The following is an 18,282-nucleotide window of genomic DNA, read 5'->3' on the forward strand; positions in this document are numbered from 1 at the left end:
TTGTTATAGTGTTAAGCGAATTTGCACTTTATTGTCTGCCGCATAAGACATATTGGTGTGGTGAATGAGTGGATGTTCAGTGCTTGGTCAATATAAACAACTTGGACACGGAACTCGGCTATCACTTAATCTTTTTTTATAAAAATGAAACTTGAGTGCAAATGAGTCTAGTTTTAATCATAATAGTTTAAGAACAGTTTTATACATATTTTTATGAAAAAAAAAATGTAATTTTATAGTTTTGGTATGCGATGTGAGAGGACCACAGACAATCAAGATATAGCTACAGGAATAGAATGTGTGTGTGAGTACGATTTCACAAAAATGGACACAATCACAAGTACTGGAAAACGGGTCATTTTTTACATGTATAATTATTACTATTTATACGCCAGTGCAAGGCACCAGACGGGTGATCAGTCCTTACATACTCCGATCAGCGCAAGCCCAATTTATAGATAGGTTTGCGCCAAAATTTTGGGAAGAAACTGAGAATATAATAGGCGGAAACACATCTCTGTGTACAATTGTACTCGTATATTCTGTGAATGCTTGATAGTTTTCATTATGCTTCGTCACAACTAGGAAAGTAGCGATTAATATTGCAAATTACAATAATACTAATTCAATAGGTACTATTTTCAGTTACAAAAGATTTCAATTTGGAAGAGTCGTTAAGTGATGATTTTAAAATGATAATTCCCGCATATGTCACACCACGATATGACCAAGCACTTGATGTTCAGACGAACATATCACAAATCCATGCATAGGGTAACTTCTTGCGAAGTCTTACCGTACTCGTCTGATTTCAGATATGCTTGACCCATTGGGCCCATTAAGGGTCGATTGTCCATCACCAATTCTGTACAATACAATCTATTGTCAAATTTTATTTGGAAAATGGACGGCTTAAGATTACTATATGATGGCAACAGAAATTAGTTGAAGAAATAAATACAATATAACAAAATCATATTCTAAGCCTAACAAGATATATCTACATTGACTCGCAACTCGCAACACATTCAATTAATTATTTCTTTCTCATTATATTTTGAAGTACTGCTTAGTGGATACAAGGCTTTATAATGCAAACAAAATATAAATTCAGAGTAAAAGTAAAAGTGTGAACTAAAACTGGAGTTTTTGAAATATGATCTGCCGTTCACGATCATGATAAATCGCAGCTGTGATCTCCAGCCACAATGTGTAACTGTGTCGCTGTCTTGTTTGCAGCTCACGGACAAACATAGAGAAGAACCGATGTATCAACATGTATGAGACCGGCTACATCGAACCCGCCGAGCTCGACGGGCGCGCAGTAGTCGCGCCCAGCTAGCAGCACGCAACTCACCAGGCGGCGCGCGATGCTCGCTGGGCGCGGGCAGCTGAGCGGCCACACCGAACCCGCCGAGCTTGACGGGCGCGCAGTTGTCGCGCCCAGCCAGCAGCACACAGTGCGGCCGCACGTCGCGGTGCACTATATCATTCTCGTGGCAGTAGCGTAACGCTTCCAGTATCTGACGCATGTAGTGGCTGCGAAACAAAAATTGTATCAAAATTATCGTATTAAATCGCATATGAAGAATAGAGTCTCTTTCACCACTCTGTCTCACACACACTACTTTTTCTGATGAAACATCATTTATATCGTAATCTAACATATATACTAACTATTATTCTGCCTGATTGGAAGGTGATTTGCCGGTTAGTCCTATACAACACTTGTGGAAAACAATTTTTAGTGCTATTTTTTCGTAATGCTACATTATATTCTATCAGATACTTTATAAGCATGCAATGAAACAGACCCTAATAATTTGCTAAAATTGATCAAATAAAACGAACATATAGGAAATTGTTGACGTGAATCATTTTACCGTTTTGGGAAGGAGTCATTTTGAAGGTCTAATGAGCAACAAATACGTGAAATTAGATGGGATCAATTTTGGAGCTTCAACTGGCACTATAGACTAATTACTTATGTAGGATCCGGGAATTACCATGAGAGTGAAGGAACGGAGCACAACTTAAACTTAATTCTTAGTATAATTTCAAACCTTAGTGGTTTCACTGTGTTAATTACTTAAAGTTTTGTAAGATCTTTTAAAAGATAATAAATTTAAAAATTGTAAATAATTATGGTAATGTAAAACCAACTTACCACGCTACAGCCTCGCTGTAGACAAATCCGGCACTGGCTCGACGTACCACTTCGAAACACAGATCGGAGCCATCCATGCTGAAAAAACACACACCAATGTGCTAACATTTTTGGTAACAAGTCAAATCAAATACGACTTTTTTGTGAATATAATACCGGCTATTATAACTATCGCTGAACTCGGACGCGAATGGACGTACATTACGTACTTACTGTGAGAGCTTTTTACCGCAAGGAATTACCAATAATGCATACATTGTTGGTAATTCCTTGCGGTACTTGCGGTTTCGTAATAGTTTGTCGAATAAGACATATCTTAACGGCCCAAATTCGACAAACTATTTGACGATAATGTATAGCCAGCGAAAACAGAATATTGGCAGTATTAATATAAACACTTTTATCATATTTATAGGAACAGTGATTTTTAATTAATGTGTCATCATCAACATATGACTTGTTTCAAATGGTCATAAATACAAGAATTTAATTAAAACAAATATATGGAACTACTATGACAGTGATGTCATACAAACCTTACAGGGAAAAAATTACAAAACATGTAATTAATAAGATGATCTAATAAATTGGGATTGTTGTTGGTTATTTAGATAGTGGTATATTATCTTTATGCATTTTTACGACGACCTCGGTGGCGCAGTGGTAAAGTTCTTGCCACTGAACCGAGAGGTCCCGGGTTCGATCCCCGGTCGGGTCATGATGGAAAATGATCTTTTTCTGATTGGCCCGAGTCTTGGATGTTTATCTATATATGTATATGTTATAAAAATATAGTATCGTTGAGTTAGTATCCCGTAACACAAGTCTCGAACTTACTTTGGGGCTAACTCAATCTGTGTGATTTGTCCTAATATATTTATTTATTTATTTTATTCTTTGATCAGTACAATAGACAATTCTCATTGTCATCTTAATTTTAAATTTCAACAGTTTCAGATAAACTGAGTAGGTATTACAAATCGAGTTACTTCTAGGACTCTTCCTAAATAAATCATGAAATAAGTATTTGAAACAAATGAAGAAAATAACTTACTATTCAAAGACCATGTACAGCATTCCTTCCGAGCTGTATGTCTCGAGCAACTCCACAATATGCGGATGTTTTAGCATGTGACATATTGTCGCCTCACGCTTCAGATCTGAAAATTAATGTAATATTTTCGTAACTATGTTTTTCCATAAAATACTAATTTCCTTCTTACTCACGAAAACTTACTTGACGGAACTATAAAGTCACATACTAGTAATAAACATAATATACTGGATATTATGTTTATTACTAGTATGTAGGCGATAGAACTCCACTTTATTATAAAAAGATTTTTCTCAAATATGGGATCTATTTCGTCCCAGCCTAAACTTAACCCATATTTTAAATTTCTACTAAATATTAGAGTTACTTGCAAAAACACAAGTAATATTTTGCAAATAAAATTTACTTAAACAGTATAGGAACAAATAAAATCCCAATGTTAACACTACTTGTGTGAAGGCTCAGTGTGAAGACAAATTGGTTGGTAGTGAATAAATAAATTGCACTATTACCTGCAGTGCTAAGTCCCGGGCTAGCTGTAAAGCGAGCCACATCAACTATCTTCACTGCAAACTGCTGTCCTGTCTGTCGATGAACACAGCGGCGCACCAGACTGAATGGACCCCTACAGACATATAGTGTTTGATAACAACATATATTTAAATTTTGCCTCTCATCTGAGAATTATTGCAGTGTCTTGCTCAGCCATAAAGTTTTGGAGCCAGCTCCACTATATTTCATTTTTTCATATAATTATGTTATCTATGTGAACACATAGAATTATCATAATCAAGCATTTAAGAACTCCATTTACAAAATATATATTGTCTGGCAACATGTAATTATGATTAACATAAAACACAGAATTGAAACTGGCCAAATCAATCCTACTTATCTTATTCCTATAATCATACTTGAATATTTTGTGGTTAATCTAAAGTAGCACATTATGTGCGGAAAAGTACTTTTTAACCTGAAATGAGAAATTCTATGGGAGCAGAGCCCAGCTAGTAGAACAGTAATCAAGTATGTTTCATGTTGCATAAAAAACTTTTTGATAACTGTAAATTTGGCTAATTTTGTATTTTATTCTTAATATTCATTATAATAGGCAATAAGCAATTTATTACCAATGTGGTAACAAGCTCCGAGAAGTCTTGAGTACAGATGCTGTGAACTGAACTGAAATGACTCCTGTAATAATGTACTTAAGCAAAATGATGGGATTTTAAATAAGACAACAAGTAGTTATTTGTTAGCCAGAAGTAACTCTTTGTTAGCCAGATCTAAACTTCAATTTCGATATTTTAATTGAATAAATTGTTTTAACTGCTATGATTAGATACTTAATAACATGCTTTAAAAATCTAACCATATTATAATATTTTTTTTATCCTACCAGTAACTAAGTAATAGTCAGAATATAATTCAGTACCTATATTCAGTAGGTAGGTACCTAATTAATATTCAGGATATAAAAAATTGGGGATAATATTCAGGGGGAGTCAGTCATTTCAGAATTTCTAATAAGATTTATAAAAGATTAGGAAAAAGGGTACTCACTTGCCGATGATTTCGCAAAGCTCGTACACATCGTCGAACAGGACTTCGTCATCAGCCATTTTCACAAATTATTTCACTTTTCAGCAAAGGGTAAAAATATCATTTTAGCACAGCCTTAACGCGAATTCGAAGGTTACGCCCTGAGACGACACTCGCAAATTCACGATGATTCAACACAGTAAATGAACACCAATTGATATTATGTTAGGAAGTCTTAAATACTCTATATTAAATAGTACACGAAAACCCGTGGAAAAGCGTACATTGTGCATTAAAGATTAAAATATTTTACGTAAAATTTGTATCATAAACGCCACTGTAAAAGGACACCACTAAATAACATATATGTATTGAAAGGTAGAAAAGTAATAACACATCTTGAGTTTATGTGCAGATTAATAAATATTAGCAAAAAAATGTTGAATCTTGTAAAATATTAATTTTTGTCTGAAAATACTTTATTTACTTTTGACATTACGTTACGAGGGTTGCAAAAGTTCGGAATGAAGTTAGCGTGAAAAAGTATTGCCAGCATCAGAAACTAGTTATTACCTACAAATAGAAAATTATACAAATAAAAACGGTTTTTACTTTCTTTTGGTTATTAAAGTTAACATCAAAAATATCATATTATTATTATCATTCATTAAAAAAATCTAAATTTATTTTAAGATTATAAGTTTTGATAGGTACCTATAGCACTTTACAATATTTATGTTTGACTTTGACAGAATGAGACAAATCATATTAGGTATTTTTACCATGGACTTAATAAGTACTTCGTACATTGGAATACCTACTAATTCCATGATGTTTACTAATGTATTTACGTTTCTATTAATGTTATGTTGTCTTCAACTATAATTAATAATACGAAGGCCGTACATAGATTGATGATAAACAAAATACCTACTGAGACATAATTTTATGATCGCAATGGGGTCAATATCAATAACAATCCTGTTATAAAATATACCTATATGTTCCATATATGTAACCGACGTAAGGTGACCAAATAAATGAAAACTGTTGGTCCCCATGGTGGCAATGTTGTGAGGGACAACTGGAATAATCTTTTAAGCCCTTTTCTATATTCAGCAACGGGAAAGGATGGAGAGGTTTTTCTTCTTTTATTTATCCTTTGCTTAGGGCAAAATAAGGCCCACGGTGACTAAACCAGGATGAAACACAAACGTCCACTGGATGACTTATATTGGAAAGTTCCTGTAGAGCGGGAGCTACATGCCGTACACTATAAAAATAATACTATATTAGTCGGTACCATAGAGCAACGGAAGACCCGTGTTGCTCTATGATCGGTACGTATTCGTAGGGTAAGTAAATACTTACCTTCCTATAGGGATATTGTTAACTTGGTGGATTAGGAAAAATAAGTTTGTATTCTTAGTTAATTATTATATTCAAATTAATAATAAATACTTAAGTAAATAGTTTTATTTCTTATATATTAGAAATTAAAGTTATGTAATATAGGCATATATAATGTGTCTATAATCATGAATCATCCTTGCAGAAATATTTATTGTTAATATAGTTTTTGGGTTTGTATAGTTGTAATTGTATAAATATGCATTTTAAGTCATTACATACCTAGTTAATATTGTAATTACCTAAATATTACATAGGTAGATACATCATCAAATTCCTTATTAAATTGTAGTTAATATTATTATCTACTATGAATATGATTGTATACAATAACAATACAATATGATACCTAATTTTACAATTTAAACTAGATTGCATATTTTTTGTCGTCTAATATTTTATTTAATTTTACGTTACACATATAGACTTTGAACCGTTTACTTTTTCTTGAAAATATTCACATCCCGGTACATGTACAAGAAGTTCTGAGTCAGGTGATTTTGATTTCCATGACCTATTTACATTAACTTTATAACTGCAGCGATAATTCAGCTCGTAGATTTCAAACGTCGTTTCCTAAAACAAAACATGGATGTAAAACAATTTTTCATTTGGAAAGTGCCTGTACGTTTGATCAGAATTGGGTCGGGTAGGAGATGCGAAACAAGGACGGAAAGAACTCATAGTAATTTCTTTCAAAAAAATAAAACTTTGGCTAACAAACAATCTACTATTTTTACAAATCAAAATTGCAATACCTACTGTACTGAGTTGAAATTATACAAATGTGTAGTAATTAATAACAATGTTACTTGGCAACACTGAAGTGACGTAAAAATCACAGGGCGCGGGAATCGCAACTAACTTCGCCTCCTACAATTTATTCGACCCATGAGATGGTAGAGCCTTGTTTTAGAACGTTCCACAAGTTTGGTATACTTTTCATGATATAAACTAGGAAAAATATAATAAACTTATACCATCACTCCACTGTATAACTTTTGTCACATACCTAGTTTTTATTAAGTGACCTATTTCTTGTTTAAATTGTAAAAAAAAAGGTATAGGTAGAATAGGTACTTCAGGTACTATTACCATAATGTAAATTTCGAAATTGGTTTGCAAATAAATTTGATTTAAGTAACTATATTATAAATATTTTTCATAAGCATTTGGCCGTAAGTTCAAAAAGCACGATTGTAGACAGTAGTTACAAAAGCAGACCCACCTCTGTTGCTGCAGTCAAGTCTTTCTTTGGAATTTTTGCATCTGAACATTTTACTGTCCGCCACTGAACGTAGTATCTGAAAAAAAAAAAATTCTAAGATAATGTTACCTACCTACTTACATAAGTATTTTTTTATATTTAGATTTCGAAAAATGTTGTAAATTTCATACAAGTCACTAAAACGAAATACGTATTCATCATCATTTTTCTTAGTATTTCCTCCTTTGTCTTTCTTTTTCCATAAGCAAGAATAGGTACCCTTACCGTCCAGGTCCTTCCTGGATCCCAGGCATGGGCTCCCAAGATATTCTGGCCTTGATTTTGTAATTGTTCCATATGACTTTATGGAGCTTCAGCCCTTTTATCCTCTTCTCTTTTTTCTTCAACGCCTCGGGTGGGTTTTCTGGGGGAAGAGATACAAATCGTCATTTTATTTTATTGATTTTATTACTTATGTCAGAACTACTTTCGCCAACTATTGTAACTCAGAACCATGGCTCAGAACATTGAGTTTCAGTGTTCAAATCCAGACACATATTTACTCAGCTTTTTCTGAGGACCTTTAATTGGCCCCTTTCAAATGTAGCTGTATGTCTTCCTTACAAAAAAAAATGTGCTTAGGCACTCAGAACACAATCAGGAAACGTGCATAGGGCGCTACTACTACCAGATTACAGGGACAATCAAAAGGTCCACCACAACTAATTGAGTTCATTTACCTGTGGTGGACCTCAGCCTGTAATCCCAGGTTCGAATCCTACTCATGATGCGACATTAGATGACACACTTGAAGAAAACTAAAATTGAGCTTAGGTTATTTAGTTGCGTTGTGGGGCTAGAATATTCTATTGAAAAGAGATAGTTTTTTACCTTTTTGATTTGTGCTGATTAGATTAGCACTGGTGGTGTTATAAAAAATGGCCGCCTTGTCGCTCCTAAGCCTGCCAAGCCCGAACTGGCTGATGGATTGCACTTGCAAGAAGTACATCGAATTCGGCTGAAGATCCTTTATCTCGATTGACTTTTGGTCCTGCAATCACAAATCGTGTCAAAACATACCTTCGAAATCCCCCGAAGTCCGTGGTCAAGTGAAACAAACCTTAAGATTCAGCTGTGATTTAACAACCTCTCTTGTGAATGCTATTGTCGGTCAGCAGCCATGCTACGAATACCTTCAGTCACATCAGTTTGTTTTCTTTAGTTCCAAACCTAAAATAGGCAAATATAACGTTGGGGCAATCCGTCGACATCCACGAGACGATCAATTGATTATGATGAGGATGAAGTCATGGTCCTAATCTAAATCAAAACCCCACGGCATGATGGCATTGTCATTATGCCGTTGATATTGTCAGCTAATAATCTATTACCTTGGGCACCGTCTGATGATTAACAAGCACGGAATCCAGTTCTCCATTGACACCTCGAGCTCGGCGACTCCACAGCACCTTGTACCTCATGATTGGCAGGTCGGAAACTGGCTCCTTCCATTCCAGTTTGATTGTCACCGTACCTAAAACCATACAAGCATGCGAAACTTAGCGCGACGCGACGCGGAGTACGATAATAAATCCATATGACATTTTTCAACACACTAAAGTCGACATCTAAGTATATTTTTAAATGTCCAGTAATGTACGTAGAACTTGGCTGTTAGATAAAGATGTACTCGTCTTGGTAAATAGCATTGAGTTCGTATAAGCTATAGACTGTAATATGCTACTATACATATATAAGTATATCTGTCTCTCACGTCCTCGCATGCTACTGTATAACTCAACCCTCTTTGGGAATGTTGTCTATCAGCTGTTAAGGCAAAGCTAAGACTATATTCCTTGATATACCATTTTCAGTCTTCACAGGCCGCACTTTCAACTTCTTCGGCGGGGGTGGAGGCCGAGGTCCTTTTCGTGGTGTGAACGGAACGCTAGGGATGGAGAAGCCTCTGGTACCAGCTGCAGACACAGCCGCCACTCGGAACCGGTACCAGCGACCTGGTTTCAGCAGGTTGCGGAGTGACGCTTTGGTTCTGCGAAATATTGATGGGACGCGAATGCATATCATTGGATAGTTTGTATATGAGTGATTTCATTTACCACCTTTGTTTACCACAATGAAAAACCAACAATGTATGTCAAATGTGAATTATTCTGCGATAGTTTGGACCTATAATTTTATTGTTACAAAATAAATAAAATATTCTTGTGACAGCATTACAATAAATCTTCTGATACCCTACAATAAATAAATAAGTAACGTAATGCATGCGGAAGTCACGTAGATTGAAATGTTTAGCTGCACTTTTTATGGTCGAGTAGTCGCCTTTTTGATTTGAACTGAACCTTTTGTTGCTTCATCCAACCAACAAATTTTGTAATGGTTAGAGAACGGCTGATCGATAATAACTTGTACGTAACTAGCGGCTCCGCTTGGATAAAACCATAAGCATCACACTATCTATTGGTGAAAACCGTCCTGCAGTTTTTGAGTTTATCGCGTTCATACAGACGCGACATGGACTACCTTTTATACTAAGTATATAAGGATAAAAATAGATACAAAATTCTTATTTGGTTACTAGGTAGGTTGAATAACAGGTTGTTATGGAGCATATTTATTTAATAAAAATGTCTCTTCAACGAAGACATTTAATCAAATATTTTTTTTATCTCCCATCTCATGAATCGCGTGTGAATTTTGCAGTATAACAATTGTTACCTAGATACGAGTTTCTAGCGCCAGCCAAAAAAGTGGGAACTCTTGTTTAGCAAAAAAATGTTCCATCAATGGTTATATAAAGGAGATAAAAAGAATGTCAACGAACTTGCCAATCGCCATTAGCTCTCTTTGCTCATTCCGATTGCAATTTGACAATAACATCATTTTTTATTGTGATAGATCAAAAAACCGGTCAAGAGTGAACAAGATTCGCGCTGAAAGGCTTCGAACCAAAAGATAAAAGCATCGGAATTACCTTTGCATAGTTATTTCTACGCTCAAACTAGTATTATTAGTTTATTTCACATAGCAATAATATTCGTCAAAAAAATGTGTGAGATATCAGCCTGACCAGACCAGATAGTGACTATTTAGGTAATATTTGTCACATAAATAAGTTCCTATGTTGTTTTATTGATAAACTTATTGAACTGGGCATGTAATCATTAACAAATGCAATTTTTATAATCGACCGTTCGCTTGTGATCTAAAGGTCCCAGGTTCGAAACCTACTAGTATCACATGAGTTTGAGTCATTTATATATATTTTTTAAATACTTACCGACAAGGATATCACAATTCACTAGAAATACGGTTCTTTCACATCTGATTGTTATTGAACCCTAAGAATTGTTTGCGTGGTGCGAATTCTAAAGCGTATTCGATACTGTTAATATAGCCTTTTTTTTACAAAACGTTTGGAACCCGGATTGAAAATAGACTTGTGTTGATCGTAGAACTTACTTATTGGTCCTCAGTAACAGATTCCATCCTCCAAGTCTAGCTTCTTCGTACTTAGGGCCTAGATGGTGTTGTTCCTCCACAAGGTAGTACGTTCGGCCCGGCACGGCTCTCGCCGCGTCTCCTACTCCATCTGACCAATGGATTAGTACTGACTTCCTCTTCTCCTTCACTTTATCCATGACTGGCATAGCTGGTAGACCTAGTAAACGTAATTTTATATAATTCATATCCGTATTGTAAATGTGAAAGTGGGCTTATTTCTTCTTTCGAGTTAATTTGTGTGGAAATACTAAGGTGTATTTTAATAATGTTATTCTATTTTTTTTGATTTGAGAGTGTGTTTGTTTGTTTGTGATTTTCTTATGTCAAATCAAATCAATGAATAACTGGTGTGAATATAGTTAAGGGCTGGAGAATGACATAGGTTTATGTCACGGAACCGTATGCTAAAAGAAATTTGGCAGGTACATCGACAGTCCACAACCAGTTTACTGAATATTATGTTTTTAAAATTACTATTACTATTCACGCTAGTAGTTTTTAAATAGGTATTTATTAATGTACTTAAGTGTTTTAACAACATGATGAGTAGGTAGCCAAAACAATATAGACGATGCACGCACATATAACGTCACCTATGACGAAGATGACACAATCATAGATAAACAAAATAAAAAATGTACATAATAGATAAATGCGTCATAATGATGTCCGTACATAAAGGTACTCCAGCTCAATACAGACAGAGACAGTATAAGTGATTTTCCATAGAGTGAGAGAAGAGAGACAACAATATGGAATTCATCAAACAGAGCGTGATAAGCATTCAGGGTCGGCAATATCCTGCTTTTGCAGGCGTTCATTCTGCGTCTGTCCACTTCCCATGACGTGGGCCGCATGTCTGTTTGCTTGTCCAGTAATAATTAATAAAAATCTAAACTATACCTGGTAGAGATAGTAGATCGAGTGGCTCGCTGCACGAAGATCCGCAAGAGTGATGGCAGCATCTCTGGGTGCCGTCGCATTGGGAGTCAGTGTTGCAAGCTTCTATGCATGCTGCTTCCCATTTCGGGGTGTCTGATGCTGGGCAAGTCCCGGGTTTTAGCTCTTGAGTTCTGCATTGCGATCGGCACTGGAAGTAAAAATAATACTTAGGTAATATTTAATTCATCTATGTTTAGATGAATTATTGTACAAAATTACAAATATGCCTACGTATAAAGTCATAGCCATATGGCATTATCTACCAGTCAAGTATAAATAATAGAGATAGCAAGGTGGTGACATAAAGTGCATTACAAACAGTTTTTTTAAAATGAGCCTGTGGTATTGCTACTGCTGGGCAATGGCCTCCCCATCCCCTTCTTCTACTACTTCGCTATCCATCCGTGTTCGTTTCGTGATTCCTCGAATTCTAATCCATCGCATCTAAATTGTCCGCCAATCATGTTTTTTCGTCGACAGCCAATAGCCGGGCTCTGGACCTGGCTATATTTGCAGGATGCAGGAGATACGATGAACTAATAGCCACAGAATAGGTAATCTGTAGCTATTTTTTCCATGCCCATATGACCGAAGAACCAAAAAATTATGAGAATAAAAATGCAACATTACCTGTTGTGGACATTAGATATTCTATATTGAACATTAGGTAACTAAGTATGCTTAATAAAACTCAGTATGATCCGGACAAACATAAACTCAAAAGAAAATGTGAATTCAAAAGTTTGTTTTGCACAGCTTCATAACTTACATGATCAGTTTACTAACATTCAAGATTAGTGTTGCAATCTATCAATAGAAGAAATTCTATAGTTGTTTTCTTATCTTTTTAAATACACAATTGAATCTGACTATGATGTCTACTACTGTTTCAAATTTAGTACCTAGTCCTACTAATATATGCTACTCTATTATAAATGCTACAGTTTTATGTGTGTTATTCTTTCGCAACATTTACTGGATCAATTTTATCCCGAAATTCCTACGGGAGCGAAGCCCAGCTACTATTTCAGAAGTTACTAAAATTCAATTTCAAATTCGCCCATGCATTTCGTCTCGCATTCACTCTGTATTATTATCATCATTAACCCTTTGCGGTGTATTTGATTAAGGTTTATTTTCATCTACGCCAACCTCTTCTACATTGAGCCCTCCTTATTCAGGTTTTATCATGTTATTTGGATTAATTTATAGGGGTTGATTTCTACTTTCGGTACGTGAATTAACATAAAGGTACTCGATGTTGTGCTCGGCCAGCTTTCCATTTGCATAGCGATGAAAACAATTAGCATTTCTCGGCTAAGAATAGCCGCTTGCTCGAAGCACTTAACACCGTAATCACTGTACTTCTACTGAAGAGATAATGCTCTCTACTGTCTACAATGTAGACTAGTAAATGAAATAACGGCTCTTTAATGGAGGGCGGCTATTTTATTTAGCTCAAAGCTTTTGCTCTCAGATTTGCTTGCGTTTTTTACCTTTATTACTATTTGGGATGATATTTCTATTTTTTTTTACTTAGGCACTATTCTCTTTTAATATAATTATGCATTTTGATGTAAAAAATTACATAATTTACATTAAGCAACAGTTATATGAATAATCATCAAGACTATCATGCCTTTCATGGGCTTGTTCCCATCATTCATGAGCCATGCAGTTATAATATACTCAAGTTCTATATTTCTCACGTTAGTCAAGTATATGAAATTAGAAACTTGATATATTTTATGTTACTTATATTTAAAACGATAGAAAGTAATTTAGGTATTATGAACATTGAAAGTGAACACAATTTATGATGGGAAACGTTTGACACTTATATTAGCTACCGGGGTTATTTGCGAGTTATGGTAAATTCATTGTTCCAAAGTAAAAGTATCGGACTCATTTGCAGTTGAAATAAATATAAATTAACTTCAGTACTTACTTGTAAACTTTAGTCATGCAGTTAATTGCGCTTTTGTGTAGAAATAAATTTGGAACTGGCTGATAGTTCAGTGATTATGAAGCTGGTTCTAAAGCTTAAAATTCTACTCCTATCATTTTAACAATGTATGCTCCCGGTAATGGATAATATCGTGAAGATACTCGTACTTGCACTGCACTCCAGTTGATGATTAATTAATGAAAATAAAATTTTGAAGGCAACATGCTTTCTGTGTGGATCTATAAATGAAATAATAAATAAATAAAATAACACATCCTTGAATGAATGTTCCTTATTGCGTTAAACGTGGCCCACTATATTTTACCAAAAGGTACCTACGATTTTGTTACGAGGCGCCACGGTATAAAAAGCCTTGAGGAAATAATAGCATGTTCAAAGACGGTTGACGTCAGGCAGGTCATAAAATCACAGTTGAATCTAGAAAAACTAAAGGCTTTCCTTGGCTTACAAAAACTAAAGCTGACCCAAGGCTTCGGCTTCGGATGTTACCTACAGCAGCCGAAGCTATCGGAAACACTCAAGGATGAGGGGATGACCACGAACAAATCTCAGTAATTACTATCTTTCTACTGTTTATTTTTATTTTTTTTATCTGTTAAGTCTTACCTGTCGATTGCCTGTAAGATATTGCTTCAGCGACTATGCTGCCATTGTTCTTAAATTTTTTCTGTTATATGTACTTACTCTTACTGCTCTATATTTATATGGTGATAAACAACTGAGGCTAGTGAGAAATATTATCTTCAGCTTATAGCATTTTCTCACACAGAGAGAGAATCTTTCGACTGTAAATACTTTTAGTGTTATGTTTAGTTAACGGTCATTGGGAAATCCGTATTAGAACGTGAATATAAAAAAAAACAAAACATTTCAATCTCAAGTGATATGACGTTCGTTATTTCGTGTTGATTCGTGATGATTTGGAAATGTTTAAAAAAATTACGAGTACCTACACATTGTGTTGAATTGTTAGCAGTTCCGTTTAGTCGGTTTTTTATCATAATACTTCTAAAATGTGTCATCGATAGATACTTCTAAATATACCTACTTTCTATTGTTGAACAATAACAAACTCGATATGATGATAATGATGATTGTTGATTGAATGAATAAATTATTTATTCAAGTGAGCAAGCCTATGGTTACCTAGTAGACTAACTCTATGTTAATATAGTGGTAACGATGCCTTTTGAAAATTTTGGAAAAGGAATTTACTATCACCCACCCAAACAAATGGACGAAAGTGTCTTTCTTCAAGACTGTTTATAATAATGTACTAGAGGCCCGTCCCGGCGTCACTCGGTTAAAACAAAACAATTTATAGACTTAAGTCTTCCTCAGGAATCACACTACCTATTGGTGAAAATCGGTGCAGTAGTTTTTGAGTTTATCGAGAACAGACAGACAGATGCGGCAGAGGACTTTGTTTTCTAACAAGTACGTACGGATTTAAAACGAAATTTTACCAAATCTGTTATGAGAATTGTTTCAATTATTGTGTACTACTGTCTTCTATAAAAAAGTGATTTAAAAATATTACACAGATACCTATACTTACACCGAAAAAGAAAACGGACTGGAAAGTAGAAAACCGGAGGTTGTCAACTGAAGAACGTAAAGTTTATTATGTCTACACACACAAATAGAGAAAATTATACTTCCTGGCAACTAATAATACGGAAGTTTATAATTTTACCGAATTGTTCACGCAAATACTCTTTAAATAAATAAATATATGTGGACCAATCCACAGGGACAAATCACACAGATTGCGAGTTAGCCCTGAAGTATGTTCGAGACTCGTGTCAAGGAATACTAATTTTAGAGGTGATTAAAACACATTTCATACCCATACGCCCATACCAAATTAAAAAAAAAATCACTAAAATTAATTTTGGTCCATTTCTCAATAAGTATCTGTTTTTCATAAAAACTAAGGTTAAAAAAGAGAAATTTCCTTCATATCTACGAGTTTATAAGTAGGGAGAGATTTTCTATTTAATAGTGCATGGGACATCTCAAAGTCTGTCTGTATGTTCCGCTTTCACGGCTAACTCGCTTGACCGATTTTGATGAAATTTGGTATGTATATCGTTAAAGAACCCCGTTCAAACATAAACTATTTTTCTTTTCAATACCAAATGCCTATTAATTCTTAACTGAAAGTAAACTGGGGGTTAAACTTTGTATGAAAATTAAATTAGCATAATATCTGAAGGCAAAAAATAAATGGTAGGTATTTTATGCAATACAAGTAGTAAGTTGTAACATAATCCATACAAATGCTGGTACATAAAACAATAGTTCATGGTTCCCTTTACGAGCACAAGCTCTGCGGTAACTTGCAATTAGAACAGTTAATAACGTGCAGTAACAGTAAAATACAATAACATCTTTTAACATAATGGTATGATTCATTGGCCAATGAATATGTCTTTGTAGTGGAGGGAATAAATATCATGAAGGCAATAGAATTTCTATGAAGTTATAATATGTTACAGATATTATGGTTTCTAGTTTTTGTTTCTTTTTGTGTATTAGTGTTGGAGGGTGTGATGTCTGTAGAAGGGGCTGACCTAAACATTTTTTAACAAAGTTAAAAAATTTACTTGAATTATATATATTGGGACAATCAAATAAGTAAAAAATAATGTAATTAATCAAAATTAATGATAACACGTGCGCTGCCAGTAAGGACTTCTTTCTTTTGGGGTTTAGAAAGAGGTCGTAATTTATACAACTACATTCTGACGATCTCTGTATGTTAATAGTCATTATGTCTGACACTGGTCCCAGGTCCGATCTCCGGTCGTCAAGATGGAAAATGATTTTTTGTAAATTAGGCTGAGCTTGAATGTTTATATAACACAAGTCTTGACATTTCTTTGAGGTGTGATTTGTACCTATTTAATAATTTTTATCCTACTAATATGATAAAATGCGAAAATTTTTGAGGATGTGTTTATGTATTCACGCACGCCCTTTCACGCCAAATTTACTGGACCGATTGTTATAAAATTTAGTACACGGATAGAAAATTTCGGGATAAAAAGTACCCTGTGTTATTCCAGGTGAATAACACAGGGTACTTTTTATCCCGAAATTCCCACGGAAGCGAAGCGCGCATAGTTTATTAGAAGCGCAAATAGTTTATTATAAACATATAGGAAAATTTTGTAAAACATGTACCTTGCTCCTACTTTCTTTGCTAGCTTCAATGCAAACCAAATCGCATCTGGCCTTTGACAAAGAGTTTGTCTGATGTTTCGAATACTTTTTCACTTTTGAAGACACCACTGGTATCAAAGTCACCATCACTAGTAACACGAATATCTTCAAACTCATTTTCATTGTCATTTTCACTTATTAAACTATCGTAAATACTATTTATCACTTTCACTAGGTCTGTTACGGCTATGACATCACGTTTAATTTCACTGTCTTTTATTTTAGTCACATTAATTATATAATTACTATTAAATTATCTGAAATGATTAAATTTGTAATTAATTAAGTGAGAAGTCAACCGTTTCATATAAGCTCGAGTGAGATATCAACAAAATAATATTTAGTGACTGAATTGAGTTGATTTATTATGGAAACTGGTGTCTATCATCCAAAAATTAGGCATTTAACCGTTTTACTGTATAAACCATTAATTGAACAATAAAAAGGTTATCGCACTTGATAAATAATTTGAGTGATCAATTGCACTCGTAATTAGAGAACAGCCTAAAAGAAATTAAGATTACGTCATTTATAGGAACATTAAAAATATTTCTGTATTTTGTTTAAATATTGAGAAAAACTAAAAAAAACCTGTAGTAAGAATCAAAATCTATAGGTAGTATTTATTGCTATATGGAATCGATTAAAAATATGATGAAAAATGAATAAGAGAATATACAAAAAGTGCAGTGATAATAATATGTACCTAATTCAGAAATTGAATTATTCAAATGGTAACTTAGGAAATCGAGCTTATCGAATCTTTGATCGGCCACTACACGATCCAACCCTAACGTGTCATCGACCTTTTTGGCGGGAACGAATTTTGACAGCTCGCGGGCGGTTTATTCGAATGGCGCGGCAAGACTGGAGTTGCGCGTACGCATTGCAGACTCGAATCGTGCACTCAGCTCATTAATACACATCGATGATGCTTTCCTGCCTCGATGCCGATGACGGAAGGCTGCTTTTACCAGCCGGTTTCCTAATTAAAAAACTGTTAAGGGTAATACGCGAGCCGTTTGGGTGTTCCGTAGTGTTTGATCCAAAAACTTGCTGGGACATAGAGGTAATTTCTTAACTTAGGTACACCTTTCAGTTCGTATAGGTACGTATCGCTAACACATTCTAAAAGGCAATGTTGTGTTTAGAGTAGGTATTTTACCAATTTATCATAATTTGGTGCCGTACTTAATAAATGATTATATGTTATGATGCATCAACTAGCTCGAAAATAC

At 34.6% G+C, this 18,282-nt stretch overlaps 2 protein-coding genes across 7 annotated transcripts in view; both read right to left on the reverse strand.

Moving 5' to 3' along the window:
- The window catches only part of CASK, a 213,041-nt gene extending 207,759 nt beyond the window's left edge, over nt 1-5,282 (reverse strand). For 4 of the 5 annotated variants that reach the window (XM_053749232.1, XM_053749229.1, XM_053749230.1 and 1 more), the window contains exons 1-6: nt 4,785-5,282; nt 3,734-3,846; nt 3,222-3,327; nt 2,168-2,245; nt 1,358-1,539; nt 797-865 (exon numbers count right to left, since the gene is read on the reverse strand). In XM_053749232.1, coding sequence (XP_053605207.1) covers nt 797-865; nt 1,358-1,539; nt 2,168-2,245; nt 3,222-3,327; nt 3,734-3,846; nt 4,785-4,843 — 607 coding nt within the window. In that variant the 5' untranslated portion in view covers nt 4,844-5,282. The remainder of the gene's footprint in view (nt 1-796; nt 866-1,357; nt 1,540-2,167; nt 2,246-3,221; nt 3,328-3,733; nt 3,847-4,784) is intronic. The other variant, XM_053749231.1, reaches the window with a different exon arrangement.
- Nucleotides 5,283-6,245: 963 nt separating this feature from the next.
- On the reverse strand, nt 6,246-17,972 carry Kal1 (Kallmann syndrome 1). Of its 2 annotated transcripts, none has more exons than XM_053749803.1 (10): nt 17,851-17,972; nt 17,006-17,301; nt 11,809-11,995; nt 10,864-11,062; nt 9,246-9,430; nt 8,772-8,914; nt 8,272-8,431; nt 7,666-7,804; nt 7,402-7,477; nt 6,246-6,749 (listed from the first exon to the last, which is right to left on the reverse strand). In XM_053749803.1, the coding sequence occupies exons 2-10, from the start codon at nt 17,171-17,173 to the stop codon at nt 6,582-6,584; spliced, it is 1,425 nt and encodes a 474-aa protein (XP_053605778.1). In that variant the 5' UTR covers nt 17,174-17,301; nt 17,851-17,972; the 3' UTR covers nt 6,246-6,581. The 2 variants fall into 2 exon arrangements, with proteins under 2 accessions (XP_053605778.1, XP_053605777.1); XM_053749802.2 differs by having other exon boundaries at nt 17,751-17,923.
- Between the last annotated feature and the right edge of the window lie 310 nt (nt 17,973-18,282).

Source organism: Plodia interpunctella, chromosome 9, assembly GCF_027563975.2.
Source record: "Plodia interpunctella isolate USDA-ARS_2022_Savannah chromosome 9, ilPloInte3.2, whole genome shotgun sequence".
In the NCBI taxonomy this organism is placed as follows: Eukaryota; Metazoa; Arthropoda; class Insecta; order Lepidoptera; family Pyralidae; genus Plodia; species Plodia interpunctella.

What these genes read in the sequence shown, in the direction of transcription:
- Kal1 (XM_053749803.1), bottom strand. Translation starts at nt 17,173, where the DNA reads ATGACAATGAAAATGAGTTTGAAGATATTCGTGTTACTAGTGATGGTG. An exon ending in GCCTGTGAAGACTGAAAATG is followed by an intron (nt 8,915 to 9,245) that starts GTATATCAAGGA and finishes GTATGGTTTTAG; the next exon opens with GTACGGTGACAATCAAACTG. An exon ending in ATCCAGGAAGGACCTGGACG is followed by an intron (nt 7,478 to 7,665) that starts GTAAGGGTACCT and finishes TTTTTTTTTCAG; the next exon opens with ATACTACGTTCAGTGGCGGA.